Genomic DNA, 16,318 nt, shown 5'->3' on the forward strand with positions numbered 1-16,318 from the left:
TCATTGATCATGAGAAAAGATTTTTTACTTAGCATTTTCTGGTTTTACAAGAATACTTACAATCCTGGCTCCTTCAACAAAGATTACAAGACTGAATAAACACTGGAAGATTTTCAAGATTCTCATATTAAAAAATTGTCCTTTGACAAACTCATAAAACTTAAATTAGAAAATGAGTTCTAATCTATCATATGATCAATAGGAATAAGGAAAGTACAAGAATCAGAATCCACAGTAAAGAGGGTTAGTATCAGAATAGACAGGTCAATGATGAATGAAAATCTTGATCTATCTCTTCAATTGATTAGATTGATCATGTCATAGTTTTTAGCATACAACAAGCTTTACAATTTAAGTAAAGAGATAATTTACAAAGGAAAGGGTGTTGGTTTTCGACTTTCAGGATCGAGATTGAGGTTTCTCCTGCATCTTTGCTCGGGCGAAAAACACTCCAGCCAAGAGGCCTGCAAAATGCAAGACTTTTATCTTAACACTGTTTTTAACGACTGGATAAAATAGGAGGATTGTAGTAGGCTGGCAACCAACGTAAATCTAATCTAATTATAACGAATCCTCACAACATAGAATATGGATGAGCTTAAATGGAGCAACATGGACAGTAAGAATTCATATAATCAATCCCAACTTACTTGGGATTGAGGCATAATAGTTGTTGTATTGTTCTTAACTAAATGAAGCACATCTTTGATTAAGAAAAGTACTAAGACAGAGAAAGAGCAAGCACTCACCAAAGAATATACTGGCAGAGTTCTCCAGACTTGTTGAAACATGGAATAGGAAAATACCAGCAACAGAGAGAGGTATCTTATTTAGTGACCCGACAAGACTGCAGAATGCGAAAATCAAATAAAATTCGAACAGGGAAACATTTAGTGTCAAAGTACTCAAAGAAAAAAATGAAATAGTGTACTCAGATGAAAAGAACCATTACCTATAAGTAGTGGCACTTGTTTGATGAAGAAACCACATGGATGTGAAGCTAATAGCTAAGCCCAAAAATCCACTAAAGGTTGCGACCAACCAGAATGTTCGCAATTGTAATAGTGGTCTGCCATAAAGATACATAGGAGCAAATTTTTCAATCAAACAGAATTGACTTATGATAAAATAGTAACCACTTGGAACTGAATATTGAGGGCACAAGGATAGTATTAGAAAGCTCCATAACTTAAGAAGTATCTATTAACTAAATTGGGCAATTTTGAAGGATCTTCTGAAGCCAACTAGTGTAACCAGCACAACTTTCTCTCTTAAGTCTTACAAACTAAATTGACCAAATGATAACTAGGACTCAAGTTAAGAAAGGACAAGGTAAAAAAGGACCCCAGAGACTTGCCAAAATATGAAATTCTCCTTCCTTTGGGCTTCTTTCACTTTTGGTCAATCGGCCAAACTTAATTACGGGCACTAGACAAAATATAAAAAACCTATACACTAATTATGTATATTGTATGTATTTTATATGCATATTTATACTTAAATATACAAAACCTATACATTTGCTGGCTCTTTTGTAAATTGGACTGTAATTATCTCTTAACAATAGGCACGAAGCATGCATATACATGTGATGTGTATGCCTCAGAGAAAGGTCACTACTTACGGACAAGATAAATAAAAAATTGAGGAAATGAAGTTGCTACTTTAAGAAACCAAAACTCACGTTCTAGAAAGATAGTCCACCTCGTTAAATAATAATATAAGCAAAATGCCTAAAGGCAGTGAAAGAGTGTTATTTAACAGGACCATGGAGAATTCATCCAGGTTCCCAGATTTAGTCACTTGCTTGGCAGTGTCCATCACCCTGCGAAGAGTCAACTGCACCAGAAGATTTTTAAGAAAAAAAAATTAATTTAAGCATTAGCATGGGAAATCAGGTCAACATATTGAAGAAGATACACCAAAAGTTAAGAAATTTTCAAGTGTATTTAGTACATCAAATAAAATGTAACCTCGAGAAAAACAAATGGGATAAGATGAGCACGGGAATAAGGGACAAGTTTACAATCTAACTAGGCTTAAATTCAGCAAAGCTCAAGCTCGAGTTTCATTTCAAGCTCAAATTGTATATTTATTTGAGAAATGTATGTATATTTTCGAATAAATGCATTTTAAGAATTAAGCTGTGAACATTAAGTATTTTTACCTGGACTGTAACGTTAAATCTATTATATGCATAGTTAGTAATCTTTACACATAAATAACAAGAAAATTATATTTTGAATAGTTAAACTATAGTATCCTATTTTATGTAATTACATATAATTAAAAGAGGCGAGTCAATAATGCACTTGAACATTAACAAGCTGAGCTGAAGCTTTGGCTCTTTAATTTACAGGTTCAAAAGGGTGAATAGACTAATAATCAGTTCTCAATTCTGATATTATAAAAGACAATCATGAAGGAGCTTTCAATTTGATTCTCACAGACACGAGAAGAGAACTATACTAAACGATCCTTACTAAAATTTTTCAGCAAATGTCTCAGACTTCAGAATTATCCAAAGGGCAAAGGTGCAAATATACCCCTCAACTTTGCGATTTATGGCAAATATACCCCTCGTTACAAAAGTGGTGTATATATACCCCTGCCGTTACAAAATGGTGCAAATATACCCCTGCCCTTACAAAATGGTGCAAATATACCCTTTTCGGTGACGGGATTTTTTTTTTAAATCATTTAGGTTATTTTTTAATTTAAAAAAATGTCACGTGACTTTAAAAAAAATTCTACCGATTTTTTTTTTAGTAGTCGGGTCTGGTTCGTCTAAAAGAATGGGTAGACTTATTTTTTGAAAGTCATGGAGATATTTTTTTAAATGAACTACACTCGACACACCAGAAAAAAATTACCATGTGACTTTAGAAAAATATGTCTACTAAAAAACAATAGGTAGACTTTTTTTTTAAAGTCACGCGGCATTTTTTTTAATTAAAAAAATAACCTAAATGACTTTTAAAAAAAAAAAAAAACTGTCAGTGAAAAGGGTATTTTTGCACCATTTTGTAACGGCAGGGGTATATTTGCACCATTTTGTAACGGCAGGTGTATATCTGCACCATTTTTGTAACAAGAGGTATATTGCACCTTTGCCCTTATCCAAATAAGAAACTTAGGTTTGCAACTTGAAAATTTTGTTTGCAAACTGTCAACGTTAGATCTTCAGGTTCAAGATTATGAATTAATCATTCAGACCATATGAAATAAAGCACTAGCTTGTATCATGTAAATTGTAAAAGCACCAGTCTCGGATCCTTACTTCTTCTTTTCTCTTATAAGGCTGGACCTGCTCTATCCAGTTAGCAAAATTTACTCTTTTGACCAGTTGAATATGTGTATACCATAATTAACATTACAAGATCAAAACTGTATCATCATTTTAGTTTCATATTGAGAGCACATAAAGAGGTATACTGTTTTTCTTTTTTTTTTTTTTCTTTTTTTTTTTTTTTTTTTTTTTTTTTTTTTTTTTTTTTGAGATAGTAACAATATGAGGTATATGGTAATTTGGTTACTGCATAATACACTTTCCGCATTTAAAGTTTACAAGGCGATATGTTCCCATCAGATATTTTCACGATAGGACCCCTCATATAAACTTGAAATATATCGGTGTAATCTAAATTTTGCAGTTCTACTTCATTAGAAGCTGAAATTGTTAGAATGACTAAGATACCCTTAACTTTTTTGCAAAAAATTATGAATTTAAAAGTATCCTTGTAAAGAAAAGGAGAAAAGACAGATACAGAGTAAGGAGACAGCTAGGAGTTTTATTTCGGTAAGGATATCTTGAGAATTAGAAAAATATTAAGGATAAAATAGTAAAATACTTGGTCAAATCAAAAGTGCTTGCAAGCTGAAAAACCATAACTTGGGGATGACTAGCTTATGGCTTTTGGCAGATTTTGGCTTATAAGTACTTTGGTGTTTACCAAACACATAGATGAGCTAAAAAGTGCTTAAAGTCAGTTTGACCAGCTTATAAGTTTAGCCAAAACACCCTCTATGCTATATCTTCTATCTAAAGTTCAAATGTCTTGACAACTATAAGGAAAATCACGAATTTCACGAAGTTTATATTCCCAGAAGAAACAAATGCCAGATAATATAGCACCCTGAAAAGGAAACACGACAAGACAAAGATGTACTTACCGAATATGATGCTGTCAAGAAACAATTTATAATCTGCCATGTATAACCAACGGCATGAAAAGAAAGATCAGTGATTCCTCCAGTAATTGCTGAAATAATCTGCAAAGCACAACTGAAGAGTTACATCTCTACAACTGTAATCTCACAAATGCATCATATTTCAAATTTAGTTCCAGTATATGCATCTCTAGTCAAATGACGTAAGAGTCATGATTTTTATAAGGTTGAAGATGGACTTCCAAATACTTTTGGGCTTGATATGATAAAACTACTCATACCAGAAGTACCACTGGTATCAGAAGTAATGCTCGAAAAAAGAAGATGTCACACTATTCATAATCGTAAGTTGCATTGGCTCGGGATTTATTCATTTTGGTCTCATCAGACAAAATTAATTACGGGCGCTAGCCAAAATATACAACACATATACATTGATTATGTATATTTTTTTTTTAATCAAGTACATTGATTATGTATATTATCTGTAAATTTATACTTAAATATACAAAACCTATACATTTGTTAGCTATTTTGTAAATTAGATCACCAAAATGCATTGGACTTTAATTATCTAAAAAAGGAATGCTAATGCAAATTCTGGAATACAAAGCGACGAGACATATCCTTAACAAATTACTTTATACAAGTACAGGGATGAAAGAGGCTAGAATCACTCTAATAATATCAGAACCAATACAGAGTAGCATTTGATTGGCCACGAATCAGTAATGGACATGATGCAGATTTGAAAAAAATATTAGTAGACAGTTCTGACCTTGTTATACTAGTTATCTTTAGATTGTTGCGTATTAGACTCGCAGAAGAAAAACAAAAACGAAATAATAGCAGAGTATTATGTCCAAGTGACAAGAAGAAAATGTAAAGCCTAGAGTAATAACTGTTTTTGATCAACCACAGACGATTTGATGCATGCTATCTTGTTCACTCTTAGCTGTGGTGCTATCAAGTGCAAGTGGAAAGAGCAGAACTACAATACTTTTACTACGAGAAAACATTGAAGCAAAAATTCTATTTAAGCTACTATAATACCATCAGAAAAAGAGCAGTCCAAACTCTGTTATCGTGGGTTTTGTTGAATAAATACATCTCACCAACTGCAGTTATCACATTAGTGACATTCTTCAGGACAGTGACCATAGCAACGTTGATGTACTTTAGACTGCAGGAAATAAGACAATTAGAAGTAAGCTATTCTGCCAAGTCATCGTCACATGCTTTTTGAAGCTTGACCTTTAGAACTTGCTCCTGAGAGTTTTTACTCCATTTTGTTCCTATTTCCTCAAATTGGACAAGAAATTGCTTCTAATTTTGGATCATAGAACTGACCAGCGAAAAGAAACCATTTGAACACCTTGCCAGGCCCTAATATTTGAAGTAGTAAAACTAACGCATTTGTAAACTTTCGAACCAGAAGTCTGTTACTCCCAATGAACTCCCAATATATATAATCTTACATAAAACAATAGGCACATTCAAATAATGAAATTCATGGTACAACAAACACGAAGAGGGAGTATCTTATACCTGAACATACTTGTTATAAGCATCCCAACAAATATAACATTAACAGGCAACCAGACTCTGATTAGCCGCCAAGTGAGTGGTTCCGTAGAAATTATCCCAAAAAATCTCAAGGTAGAAACCACCACCACTGATACAAAATTCTGAATAAAGGGTCAAAGATTATTTGTCATTACCCTACCTCTATACCTCAATAAGCTCAAAAAATATAACAAAGATCGGGAAGTACCTGATAGACCATCAATGATATCCCCGCATTAAAGTCATAGCTAGAAAGTACATACTTGTTCACTAATATCATGCTACAGGAAGAAATACAATAAGCGACTCCAGATAGCAAGGCCTTATTGTGTACTGTAACAACTTTATTGCTGCGTACTGACTTCTCTGTATCTTTCTCCAACATCCCATTTTCCAAATCTTCATCATCTCTATTTACAGCCTTCATAGAATGAGATCTGAAGGCAATCAAAAACGAATAACATCAATATAGTAAGTTTTAAAATTTCTTCTCATTGGTATGACCATTATTTTTAGATGATCCGCTTGAAACATACTTAGTCAAAACTTGTGACTTGACCATGAAATATAAACAACAGACCAATAAAACCAATTCCTTGAGCCAAGGGTCTATTGGAAACAGCCTCTCTAACTTCCAAGGTAGGGGTAAGGTCTGCATACACTCTACCCTCCGACCCCACTCGTGGGATTACACTAGGTATGTTGTTCTTGTTGTTGAGACAAATAAAACCAATGCGCAACTGCCTATTAGAGTCCCTAGTACTGCAAAAAGGAAACTTAAGGAGAAAACGCAGCCTTCATCCCACTGTATTTCGGAGACACGACATATGCTTTAGCATATATGAACGGACCACTTGAGAATGTGCAAAATTGATGAGTGCTAAACACAGCATGAACCCCCCCCCCCCCCCCCCCCCCCCCCCCTCCTTTCCCTACGTACTATCTCTTTCCACTAAAAGAAAGATGCTTGAACTCTTATTGCCACTTCAATCCCTGCAAAAACTTATTCTATTCTCTCGGCATCAGTAACTAACCAAAAAGGCTTTCATAAAGCGAGGTAGGATTAACTGGTATATGAACCAGGCAGGTTGAGGAGGCCCTATATAGTTGGGAACGAGCAATTCACGACAAGGAAGCAAGCAACAATACAGGTACACATATATTCAAAATTTAAGTTTGAACCACAATAGAACCCACTGCAATGCAGCGTTCTGCAGAAACCCAGAATAAACAATTACATTTTGTTGTAATGTGTGACCATCTCATCTTAAAGCTTAATCTGTTAGACAGAACACACATTTAATTACTTAATTATGCTTCAAAACGCCCCCTCATATGCGGGCCTTTTTCATGGGCCAAGCTCGTGCAAATCCTTTTTGATAATAATGGTGATGGGGAGACTCGAACCCAGACCTCTTGTCTACTCTGACACCATGTTGTAATATGTGACCATCTCATCTTAAAGCTTAAGTTGTTAGACAGAACATACATTTAATTACTTAATTGTGCTTCCACAAATTTAAAATTCCAAACATTGATTGAAGACAAACAGACTAAGATATCTGAATGCAAACATTAAGACATGCAGTTCCTTAGGCAATTTATACACATGTAGATACTAGGAAATATATTAGTGATAGTGAAAGCTCCAATTCTACATCCACTATTTCGAGAACATAATGCAAAATGAAGACTTGTATCCAAACTAGAAAACAGTGTTTGCAGCTACCCCTACAAGGAATAAAGAAAAGATGCACCATCTTTGCAAGGTAAGGCACAAAGTAGAAGGACTACAGTTCCCATAATTTGAAGCCTATGTTTATCAATATATGAAAAATATAAATCTTCATATAGCATGTATGTTCTCAGTTGTAAACTCAGCTGAATCTCCAAGATACCTAGAGAAAGTAGCAGCTATCTTGCCTATTAAATTACTACCAAGTTGCATGAAATTTATTAGCACTTAGCAGTAAACAACTCCACCAACAAGAAAATAACATATCACCAAGGATCGTTAACAAGCTCCACCAACAAGAAACAAACCCTTAAGTTTGAAGGAGGATGATCAAAGACAGTTAAAATGTAGAAAAAGGAAGATGATAATGGCATCAGTAGAGTGCACCTGTTAACTACTTCTCTTCTGAAAGAACCGGAGACCTGATCCAGCAAAATTGGTTGATGAGCTGAGAAGTTTCTTTCCCCGCCTTGGCTACTGTTATTACTATCCTCTGTAACAACCCTTTCCAAAGCTGGATCAGGAGAATCCAGAGAGGCAGCCACGGGTGAACTTCTTCAATTGAAAAGAAAATGAATAAGGCTATAAGCTTCAATAAAGTGGCAGAGAGGGCTGCAACTTAGACATCAACCATAGGAATTCATCATACACGAAGCATAAAAAATTGGATTCCACGGATATAAAGCATGAATATCAGAATGAAGCTTAAAATCGAACTCAGAAAGATTTAACATGAAGGAAACTAAGACTGGAACTTCCCTTGTTACTGAAATTTATTGTGCACTATTCCAGCCAATAACTTTCATCAACATCAGCCAAAACAACTAGAGAAGGTCCATGCTAAACTTTGAATCAGGAAATGGCTGCTTAGCCCCAATACACGTACAATTTCAGTCTACTGGCCTCATAAAGATTAGCCAAAAATAATAGCACTATATAAAATTTCTCCATCTGAAAGAGACTATACATTAGCACACACGTGATTGCAGGCAAAGATATGCCCAAAACCTGAGCTCAATCGCAACCCGAACTCTTAACAGCCAACCTACTCAACAACAACATACCCAGTGTGATCTCACAAGTGGGGTCTGGGAGGGCAAGGTGCGCAGACCTTACCCCTACACAAATATGGGATAGAGAGACCGTTTCGAATAGGCCCTCAGCTCAAGAAAAGCGTTATTCAAAACAGGTTTAAAAAATACAAGAGTAAAACAGCCAACCTACTCAACCAAGTTAAAGGAAAAGGAAGCCAAGAAACTTATGTTTGGCTTATTTAAAAAACTTACTTAAAAAGTTTCTCAAGTAACAAAGCTGTTAGCTTTGACATTCAAACAAGCAAAATGGCACTATCCTTTTTTACCGTAGCTGAATATGATGCAACACAAACTGTAATACAACAGACAAACAATCAAACAGTAACAGTTCATTTTCCTTCTCAAAGTTTTTTTTTTTTTTCTTTTTCAAAAAGCCTTGCAACTGATATGACACACCAATCATCTCAAAGATACATCTAAAACCAAGAAAGAAGCAAAGGGTAAACTTGAATTATTAGTTAAGGGAAAAAAAGACACAAGCTTTCTCATTTAGAAGTAACAAGACCAAAGGGTCATCTCATTTATCAATCAAGAATTCAAGAAAGTAAGAATCTTTAAGGAAATACAAGAAAATAAAATGGACCCATTATGAAATAATATACATACATGATATATCTGATCAGAAGAGTCACTCAATTACCTTGGATTCATCCAAAATAAAGGCTTGTCAACTCCTCAATTTGTATGAAAAAAGAACAAGCAACCATATAAGCTTTAAAATAATAATAAAAATTTAAAGATATGTAATTGTTTATATGTATATAGTATGTGGAAAGAAGAGATGTAAGTAAAGCGAGTGCTAATATATTTGTCTTTGTTTTAAATCTCAAAAAGGGCACCAAAAATTGGCTAAGAGTGGAATATCTCTGTTTGACTCAGAGAAGTGTCACTTTAAATTCGAGTTTGTAAACGATGTCGTTTGTTTGGCCAGACTATTTTTAGGTATAATGCCAATGAAAGAGTGGAAAGTGGGTTTGGCAAAAGGCATGTTTGATAAAACACAGTCAAAGACTCAAGTTTGAAAGTCAAACATTTCAAATCCCCAACTTCAGTAGCTAGCCACCCTTTCTTGTTTTAGTGAAATTTCTTTTTTGCACTTATATTGAGTCTCGTTTGTACATGATTTCAAATCATTTAGGAAGTGATTGGACATGATTTAAAATCACGAAATCAAATCATGATGATTTGAAGTTTGGACATGAAATTTAGATTTCTTAAATTATATTTTTTTTTCTTATAAACAAATCTCACAATTCGTGAAAACCATCAAAACTTTCTCAATTCTTATATAATCTTACCAATGAACAAATCATAGGTCATAACAAAATACGCTAATAGAAGACCTTTCAAAAGAAATACAATACCAATTGATTAAACTTTAGTTCGATAAAATGAAAAATTGAACATGAGTTGTAGTTTAACTACTCTTTAATATAATTTTTCCACATGGTTGGTAAGAGTGAATTTGTTATAAATATACTACCAACTTGTAGATCTTTTAATATTTGATATCAATGGTTGGTAAATATATCAACCAACTTATGGATCTATATTTTGCAAATTATAAACTTATCAGCCAACTTTTACATTTAAAAAATTTGAAACCATGATTTGGAATCCCAAATCATGCCTTTTTGAATGATTTGAAATTTCATCCCATGAGATGAAATCGCATGTCCAAACGCCTACTTAAATTAGGTTGATTTGTAGTTGAAATTTTATTTGGACATGCAATTTGGATTTCTTAAGTTGTATTTTTTTCTCATGAACATGAAAACCACATAATTTGTGAAACTATAAAAAAAAAAATTTAGCTCTTATATAATCTTACCAAATGAGTAAAACATTGTTCATAAATAAGATATCGAAATATCTTAAGGCGCTTCATTAATAATCTCATATCTCCATATTCCTTTTATAAATAAATGCTTGTGATTATATGTTATTACAAACTTTTAAATACACATAATTTTACAAAGATCCATTAGTCCAATAAATCAATAATAGTAGTAACAAGGTATTCTTTAATACTCCATTGTACGAACAATCTCTTCCCGTCGATCGAGCATGAGACCTTTTTTTAAAAAAAAATGATGGGCTTGTTTTTGCAAACTATAAACTTATGCGTCAAGTTTTATATTTTAAAAAATTAATATCACAACTCGGAATTTGAAATTCTACTTTTTGAAAAATTTGAGATTTCAAATCATGATTATAAATTAAAGTAAGTTTTATTCACATTTTATAAACAAACACTGATTTCAAATCAAAACTTCAAATCCTAGTCCCAAATCCTTTGGTCAAACGTCTATTGAATATTATCTGTGAAATTTGAACATGAGTTTTTTCTTAATATACCAACAATGACTGGCTCATTTCTTATCAAGGGAATTTTATGTCGCATTCAAAATAGGAAGAAGGTATTGTACGTTTCTCAAATCCCAAAAGTTAAAAGGGTTAAAACAAATTTCTCTTGTAGATCAAGGCTGATATAACTTATTGAAAAGATCTTTTAACTCAATCATATAGGACAATTATATTGGTCAAATAAGAACATAGAATGTATTGTATTTCTTGATGCAAAGTCATGAAGTTTGCATGCAAGAAAGCTTGCAATAACATGTACACTTGCTAAACTACAACATCTTTCAATATTACCACCATGTGAGAATTGCAAAGATATGATAGAGTGAACAGAGTTACGAGTTTAAAATTTCATGTTCAAAGTAAAAGAATGACGAAAATACTATGAGTGTGGCAGTCGATCGTCAGAACTAAAAAGAAAATCATCCAGAAGCTATCAAAAGAAGAACATTTTTGGAGCCTGGAGTGATGAGAATGTAGATCACAAAAGTTGCTAATATTTGTTGCGTGGCTCTAGGTGAGACCTCTGTAACTATGATAAATGCAATGGACTCCAAGATTTCATAGATTTAGCTTTGGAAGACTTATAAAAAGTTCTTGATGAACATAAGAGACTTAGACGAGAAAAAAAAAATAGGAAAATCAAATTAGAAATTTGTGAAATTGAGAGAGATCTAGAAGCGAGCGAGTTAACGGCGGCGTTGTGTTACCATTTGCTGTGACCGAAGCTTTTAACGTTTTCTTCCGGTTACCTTCAGAAGCTGAGATTATCAAGCTCTTTACCCTCAAATTCAAACATGTGGGTCTTCAAGAATAACTTGTGAAATCGCAATTACAAATTAATGGTGTGCACAAATCCTCCAGTCGGAGTTCCATAAGGTCTAACTAATCAGCTAGATCATTCAAGTCAAATGAAAAGAAACCCTGATAAATTTTCTGTTTTCTCATGTTTCTATTATGGTAAGTCTAGTCATATTGATGCTCATTTTCGATATAGATATGTGGATAAGAATGTATGATTCTGGAGAACTAAAAAAATATAATGAAGCTAGTACTTTTTTCTCTGACTAAAAAGGACTCAAGCAAGATTGGATACCTAAGACGAAGTAACCCTTGTTTATTAGGAACATAACAAGAAGAATTACAAAGAAAAATGCTAGTTTCACAATGCATGTTCAGACACGTGACAAGAGACTATTCAAATCAATCACAAAATTGGGTGGAGGAATAGTGAAATTTAGCGATAATGCAAAAGGAAAAGTCGTGGATGTTGAAAAATTCCTATCAACATCTCATGTGAAATAAATGAAGTATACCTAGTGGGATGGACTTAATTACAATCTATTTGCCACGCTTTACTTTTACGCGGGTGCATAAAAGCTACCAAGAGGTTGTTGGTGTTCTAAATGAATTTTAGTATTTTTAGAGTCGCCGCCTAATTTTATTAAGAGAAATAAGGAAAATCGGGCAAAAGGGTTTATTCAAACGAGAGAAAAAATCCTTTAAAACCAGAGTTCGAGGTAAGAGGTTCTGGTGATCCCCTAGGGAAGATTTTAAGCACCCTAGTATTAAGGATCCATAGAATACAGTTGACCTACAAGCTTCGATATGTGATTAATTGTGATTACTTGCTTGAGAAATGTTTACTTTATTTGCAAATGTCATGCTCATCACAAAAATTTAAAATTCCAACAAAATGTCCCCTTGAAAAATGGCATTTGTGGTTTCAAAAATCCGTATAAGTGTTCAAGTCATTTCTAGACCAAGACACACTCGGGATTTCTCCCGAGTAGATTCGCTACTATTTTGGTCTTAATGATATGAGTTTAGTTCTTATAGGTTTTTTATTACGTATATATAAGAAAATATGTGGAGTATATCTCCCTTTTATAATATAAGTATACAATAGCAAGTGAAAAGTTTATTAAGTCCAATTTTAGTCTCTACAATAGAAAGTGAAAAGTTTATTAAGTCCAATTTTAGTCTCATTGAAACTCCATATGTCAAACATAGTCTACACCAAAGCCATCTTACTCAAAACTTGGTCCAAATATATTTCTCTTTGATTTTGTCCCTTTAAGTTGGGCTTTTGGCCCAAAAAGACTTTCGTTTTACTTTTTTGAAAATTGTCCAAGTTAAGGCAAAATAAGTCTATTTTTCTAACTCTGAAAACTGAGTCCTTCACATCTTATCTTTTCTCAAAAGTTGGTCTAATATCTGAAGAATGTTTTCATCAATCACAATCCAAAATAGTTCCCAAATCCATTTTTCGATTCAGTCCAGATTCATATTAAGGCCCAAATAGTTATATCATTTTGATGAGAATGGTTTTGAAAGTGGGTTAAGGCCCAAAACTTTTATTTTTTTATCCAAATCATACCCAGAACTACGCAAAGGGCGGAAGGCCCAAAATACAATTTAATTCAATTTCAGAAGTTATTTAGCCTTAATAGTGTCATTAAACCAATTAAACTTAAGAGAAAATCCAATTTCATGCAAAGTGTAGGATTAGCCAAGTTTGAAAATCATTTGGGCGACATCCTAATAATACTAAACGTTTTTGCTAAGTTCTAACATTCAAAGTAGTTTCACTATCATACAAGTGTTTTACAAATACATTTACATAAAAAAAATGAAATAAAAATGGAGAAAGAGTTAGGCTGGTGGACCTACCTAAGCCCACCAGTTGCCTATTTTTACCCATAGGTGAGCCTTCAATGCAAATATTAGCTTCCATTTCGTCGGACTCGATCAAATAATTAGAGTTGGGCCTTGGGCCCAACAGGTTTCAAAATAGGAGGAAATGGCTCAAGTGGCCTCGGTATCCATGCGCATGTAACACAAAGGGAAGAAACGTATTGAATTAGAAGATATCTAACACTTAGTCACTTGTCTAATATAAACTAAACCATACAAGTATATCACACAAAGCACATATGACAATATTCCCTAACATACATAGAAAAGAGAAATCTAGTCCACATTGTAAATGCAAGGAAAGAAGTTGAGCCCACGAGCCCAATTTTTAATGGGGTGATGAGACATTTAGCCCCAAAATGAAAACAAGTTCTTGGTAAATATAAGAAAAACCCAACAGTCATGTGATGAACAAAAGAAATAGGCCCAAATCAATACTACTATAGCAAAGAAATACCGGTTCTAAGTCCACATAAGTGATATACCATAGTTATACTAGATATACAAGTGTCCATACACCAAAGGTATACAGAATTGTATATACCCAGTATATTAAGGCACATTTCTTGTCTATTCAAACAGAAATCAGGATTCAGATTCAGAAAGAGGCATATCTACTCATATTTGACATTCAAAACTATATTAAAAGGGCACAGAAACATTACCAAAATAAGGAGAAGAGAAAGTGCAACATGGTATATATGCAAGCCGGAATCAGAAGCCAACTAAGCCATCAGTGTACCCTTTAAGGCATTTCATGTCGTTTTAGAACTTCAGAGAGTGATTTAACATGCTGCATACATGGACTCTTACTTATTTAAACTCAGAGAGTCCCATGAGTGTGTGAATTCACATGGGGGAACCCCAACAACTTGGAATAAAGGGACTGGGCTGAGTTTGACTTGAAACTCAAAGCCTTATCCCCTCCTTCCTGGCCCTAGGTAAGTCACACCCATGGTCACTCATACCCTAGGAGACAGCCTCCATTACTTAAGTATACATCATACAAGTCTTAACTAAGTTGACATTATGTAACATCCCGTAAATCCGAGTTAAGTGTGAATGTATAAAAACTAGTATTTAAGTGGATATTTTAGCCATATGAATCTATTCGGGATGAATTCGGGTGATAAACAGTCGTTTTGAAGTCAAACTAAAAAGTGGAGTTCTTAAGGGTTTCTAAATTCGTCTAAAACAGAGACAGTCTGCACTTATGGCCAGTTTTAGGGTATTTGCGTTGGGAATTTGAGAAAACTTAAAACGTTAAAGTTGTAGGTCTCTGAAATACCTTTACAACCATATAAATTGGGGCTCAAATGGAGCTACGTACAGGCATGTATAATTATTTTACTGACCAAATATCGTTTGTTGAAAAAATGTGTTGGGCGTGCGTCGCGGACCCAGCACGCAAAAATACAGCTACAGACCAAAAATGATCAGGTGCTAGATCTATGTTGTGTGGACAACACGGATCCATGATCAGGTGTTGAACCCGCGACGCGGGCTCAACACGGAGCGGGGAATATTTTCTGTTTTCGAATTTTCTTTAGGTCCTACTTCGTTGTGTTATTTCCCACTTTGTTTTAAATCAATATTTATGAGGAAAAAAACTCTAGAAAAGTCTCTCTAACCCTAAGGTGAGTTCTCACTCAATCTTGATCATTCCCACACCATATCCTTCCCCTCTTTATAGTAAATCATCTCTCTAAAACCCTAAGTTCTTGAATTCTCAAGAAGAACAAGATAGGGGCGTGTGGAATTCATCTAAGAGGTAAATTTTCTGAATTTTCCTAGTATTAATAAAGTAATGGGTTAGAGTAGAAAGTTCTACAAGGTTGGAATCCGTTAGTGATTCATGAAAGGGTTCAAGAAGCCGTTTTTAAGGCTTACGAAAAAAACCCTAGTTTTCGAAATTCCAAGAAAACGTCAAGAAACGATTCAAGTTCTAAGATTTATCATCTAAAACCATTTTAGTGTGATTGTTGAACCTTGGGAATTCCGTTTGGTATCTTTTTAGCGGGATTAAGGTATGTCCTTCTTTCGAAAGCTAGTTTTGGATGTATATCTTCTTTTGAAACTAATCTTGGAAGTATAAATTTCATTCAAGGCTCTTTATTGAATAAAAAGGTGAACTTTTCATGATTTGAAACTCTATTTCCTGCTTTGATTGTGGTTAATAAGTGTAAGGAGACAAGCCCACATTAAACCTAGTTTGTATCATGCTCTACGTACGTATATAAGTTTATAAATGTTTTTCCTCTGTAAGAGATGATCAATAATGATGGCTAAGGGTTGGTAATGATGTTTTCATAATGAATTATGACATTGAAATCTTGGTTAAAGAAGTGTAAACGTTTTCAAGACATTCTTTGAAATGATTATTTTTACGATATGGCGTAATGAACACTAATGATGTGACTACCTTAAAACGAATAAAGAATTGGCTTCTATGCTATGAAAGTGGTTGTTGTATTGGCCTAGTAATTCGGGATGAAGGGTAGTCACTATGGATCCTAGTGTGGTAATGCCTAACCATTCGGGAGGAAGAATGGCCACTGCTAGGTTCGCCACCTGGGATGCGGTTTATACCTAGCTATTCGGGAGGAAGGATAGCCATTACATATTCCGGTGTGGTGCGTTGTGTTTAGGGAACCTCTAAGGTCATCCCTTCGATGTTATTGATTCTTGGGCT

The 16,318-nt window shown here is 34.1% G+C and overlaps 1 protein-coding gene across 4 annotated transcripts; it reads right to left on the minus strand.

Moving 5' to 3' along the window:
* Positions 1-230: 230 nt before the first annotated feature.
* On the minus strand, positions 231-9,461 carry LOC132643639 (GDP-mannose transporter GONST1-like). Of its 4 annotated transcripts, none has more exons than XM_060360117.1 (10): positions 9,206-9,461; positions 7,859-8,023; positions 5,945-6,173; positions 5,719-5,858; positions 5,224-5,353; positions 4,174-4,272; positions 1,685-1,839; positions 953-1,069; positions 750-847; positions 231-464 (listed from the first exon to the last, which is right to left on the minus strand). In XM_060360117.1, the coding sequence occupies exons 1-10, from the start codon at positions 9,214-9,216 to the stop codon at positions 400-402; spliced, it is 1,209 nt and encodes a 402-aa protein (XP_060216100.1). In that variant the 5' UTR covers positions 9,217-9,461; the 3' UTR covers positions 231-399. The 4 variants fall into 4 exon arrangements, with proteins under 4 accessions (XP_060216100.1, XP_060216099.1, XP_060216102.1 ...); XM_060360116.1 differs by having other exon boundaries at positions 7,859-8,026; positions 9,206-9,460; XM_060360119.1 differs by having other exon boundaries at positions 9,172-9,457.
* Positions 9,462-16,318: the final 6,857 nt, after the last annotated feature.

The sequence above is a fragment of the Lycium barbarum genome, chromosome 6 (genome assembly GCF_019175385.1).
Source record: "Lycium barbarum isolate Lr01 chromosome 6, ASM1917538v2, whole genome shotgun sequence".
In the NCBI taxonomy this organism is placed as follows: Eukaryota; Viridiplantae; Streptophyta; class Magnoliopsida; order Solanales; family Solanaceae; genus Lycium; species Lycium barbarum.

Coding starts and splice junctions, on each gene's coding strand:
- LOC132643639 (XM_060360116.1), bottom strand. Junction 5,859..5,944: donor TATCATTGATGGTCTATCAG/GTACTTCCCGAT, acceptor CCCTTTATTCAG/AATTTTGTATCAGTGGTGGT. Junction 848..952: donor ACAAGTGCCACTACTTATAG/GTAATGGTTCTT, acceptor CGCATTCTGCAG/TCTTGTCGGGTCACTAAATA.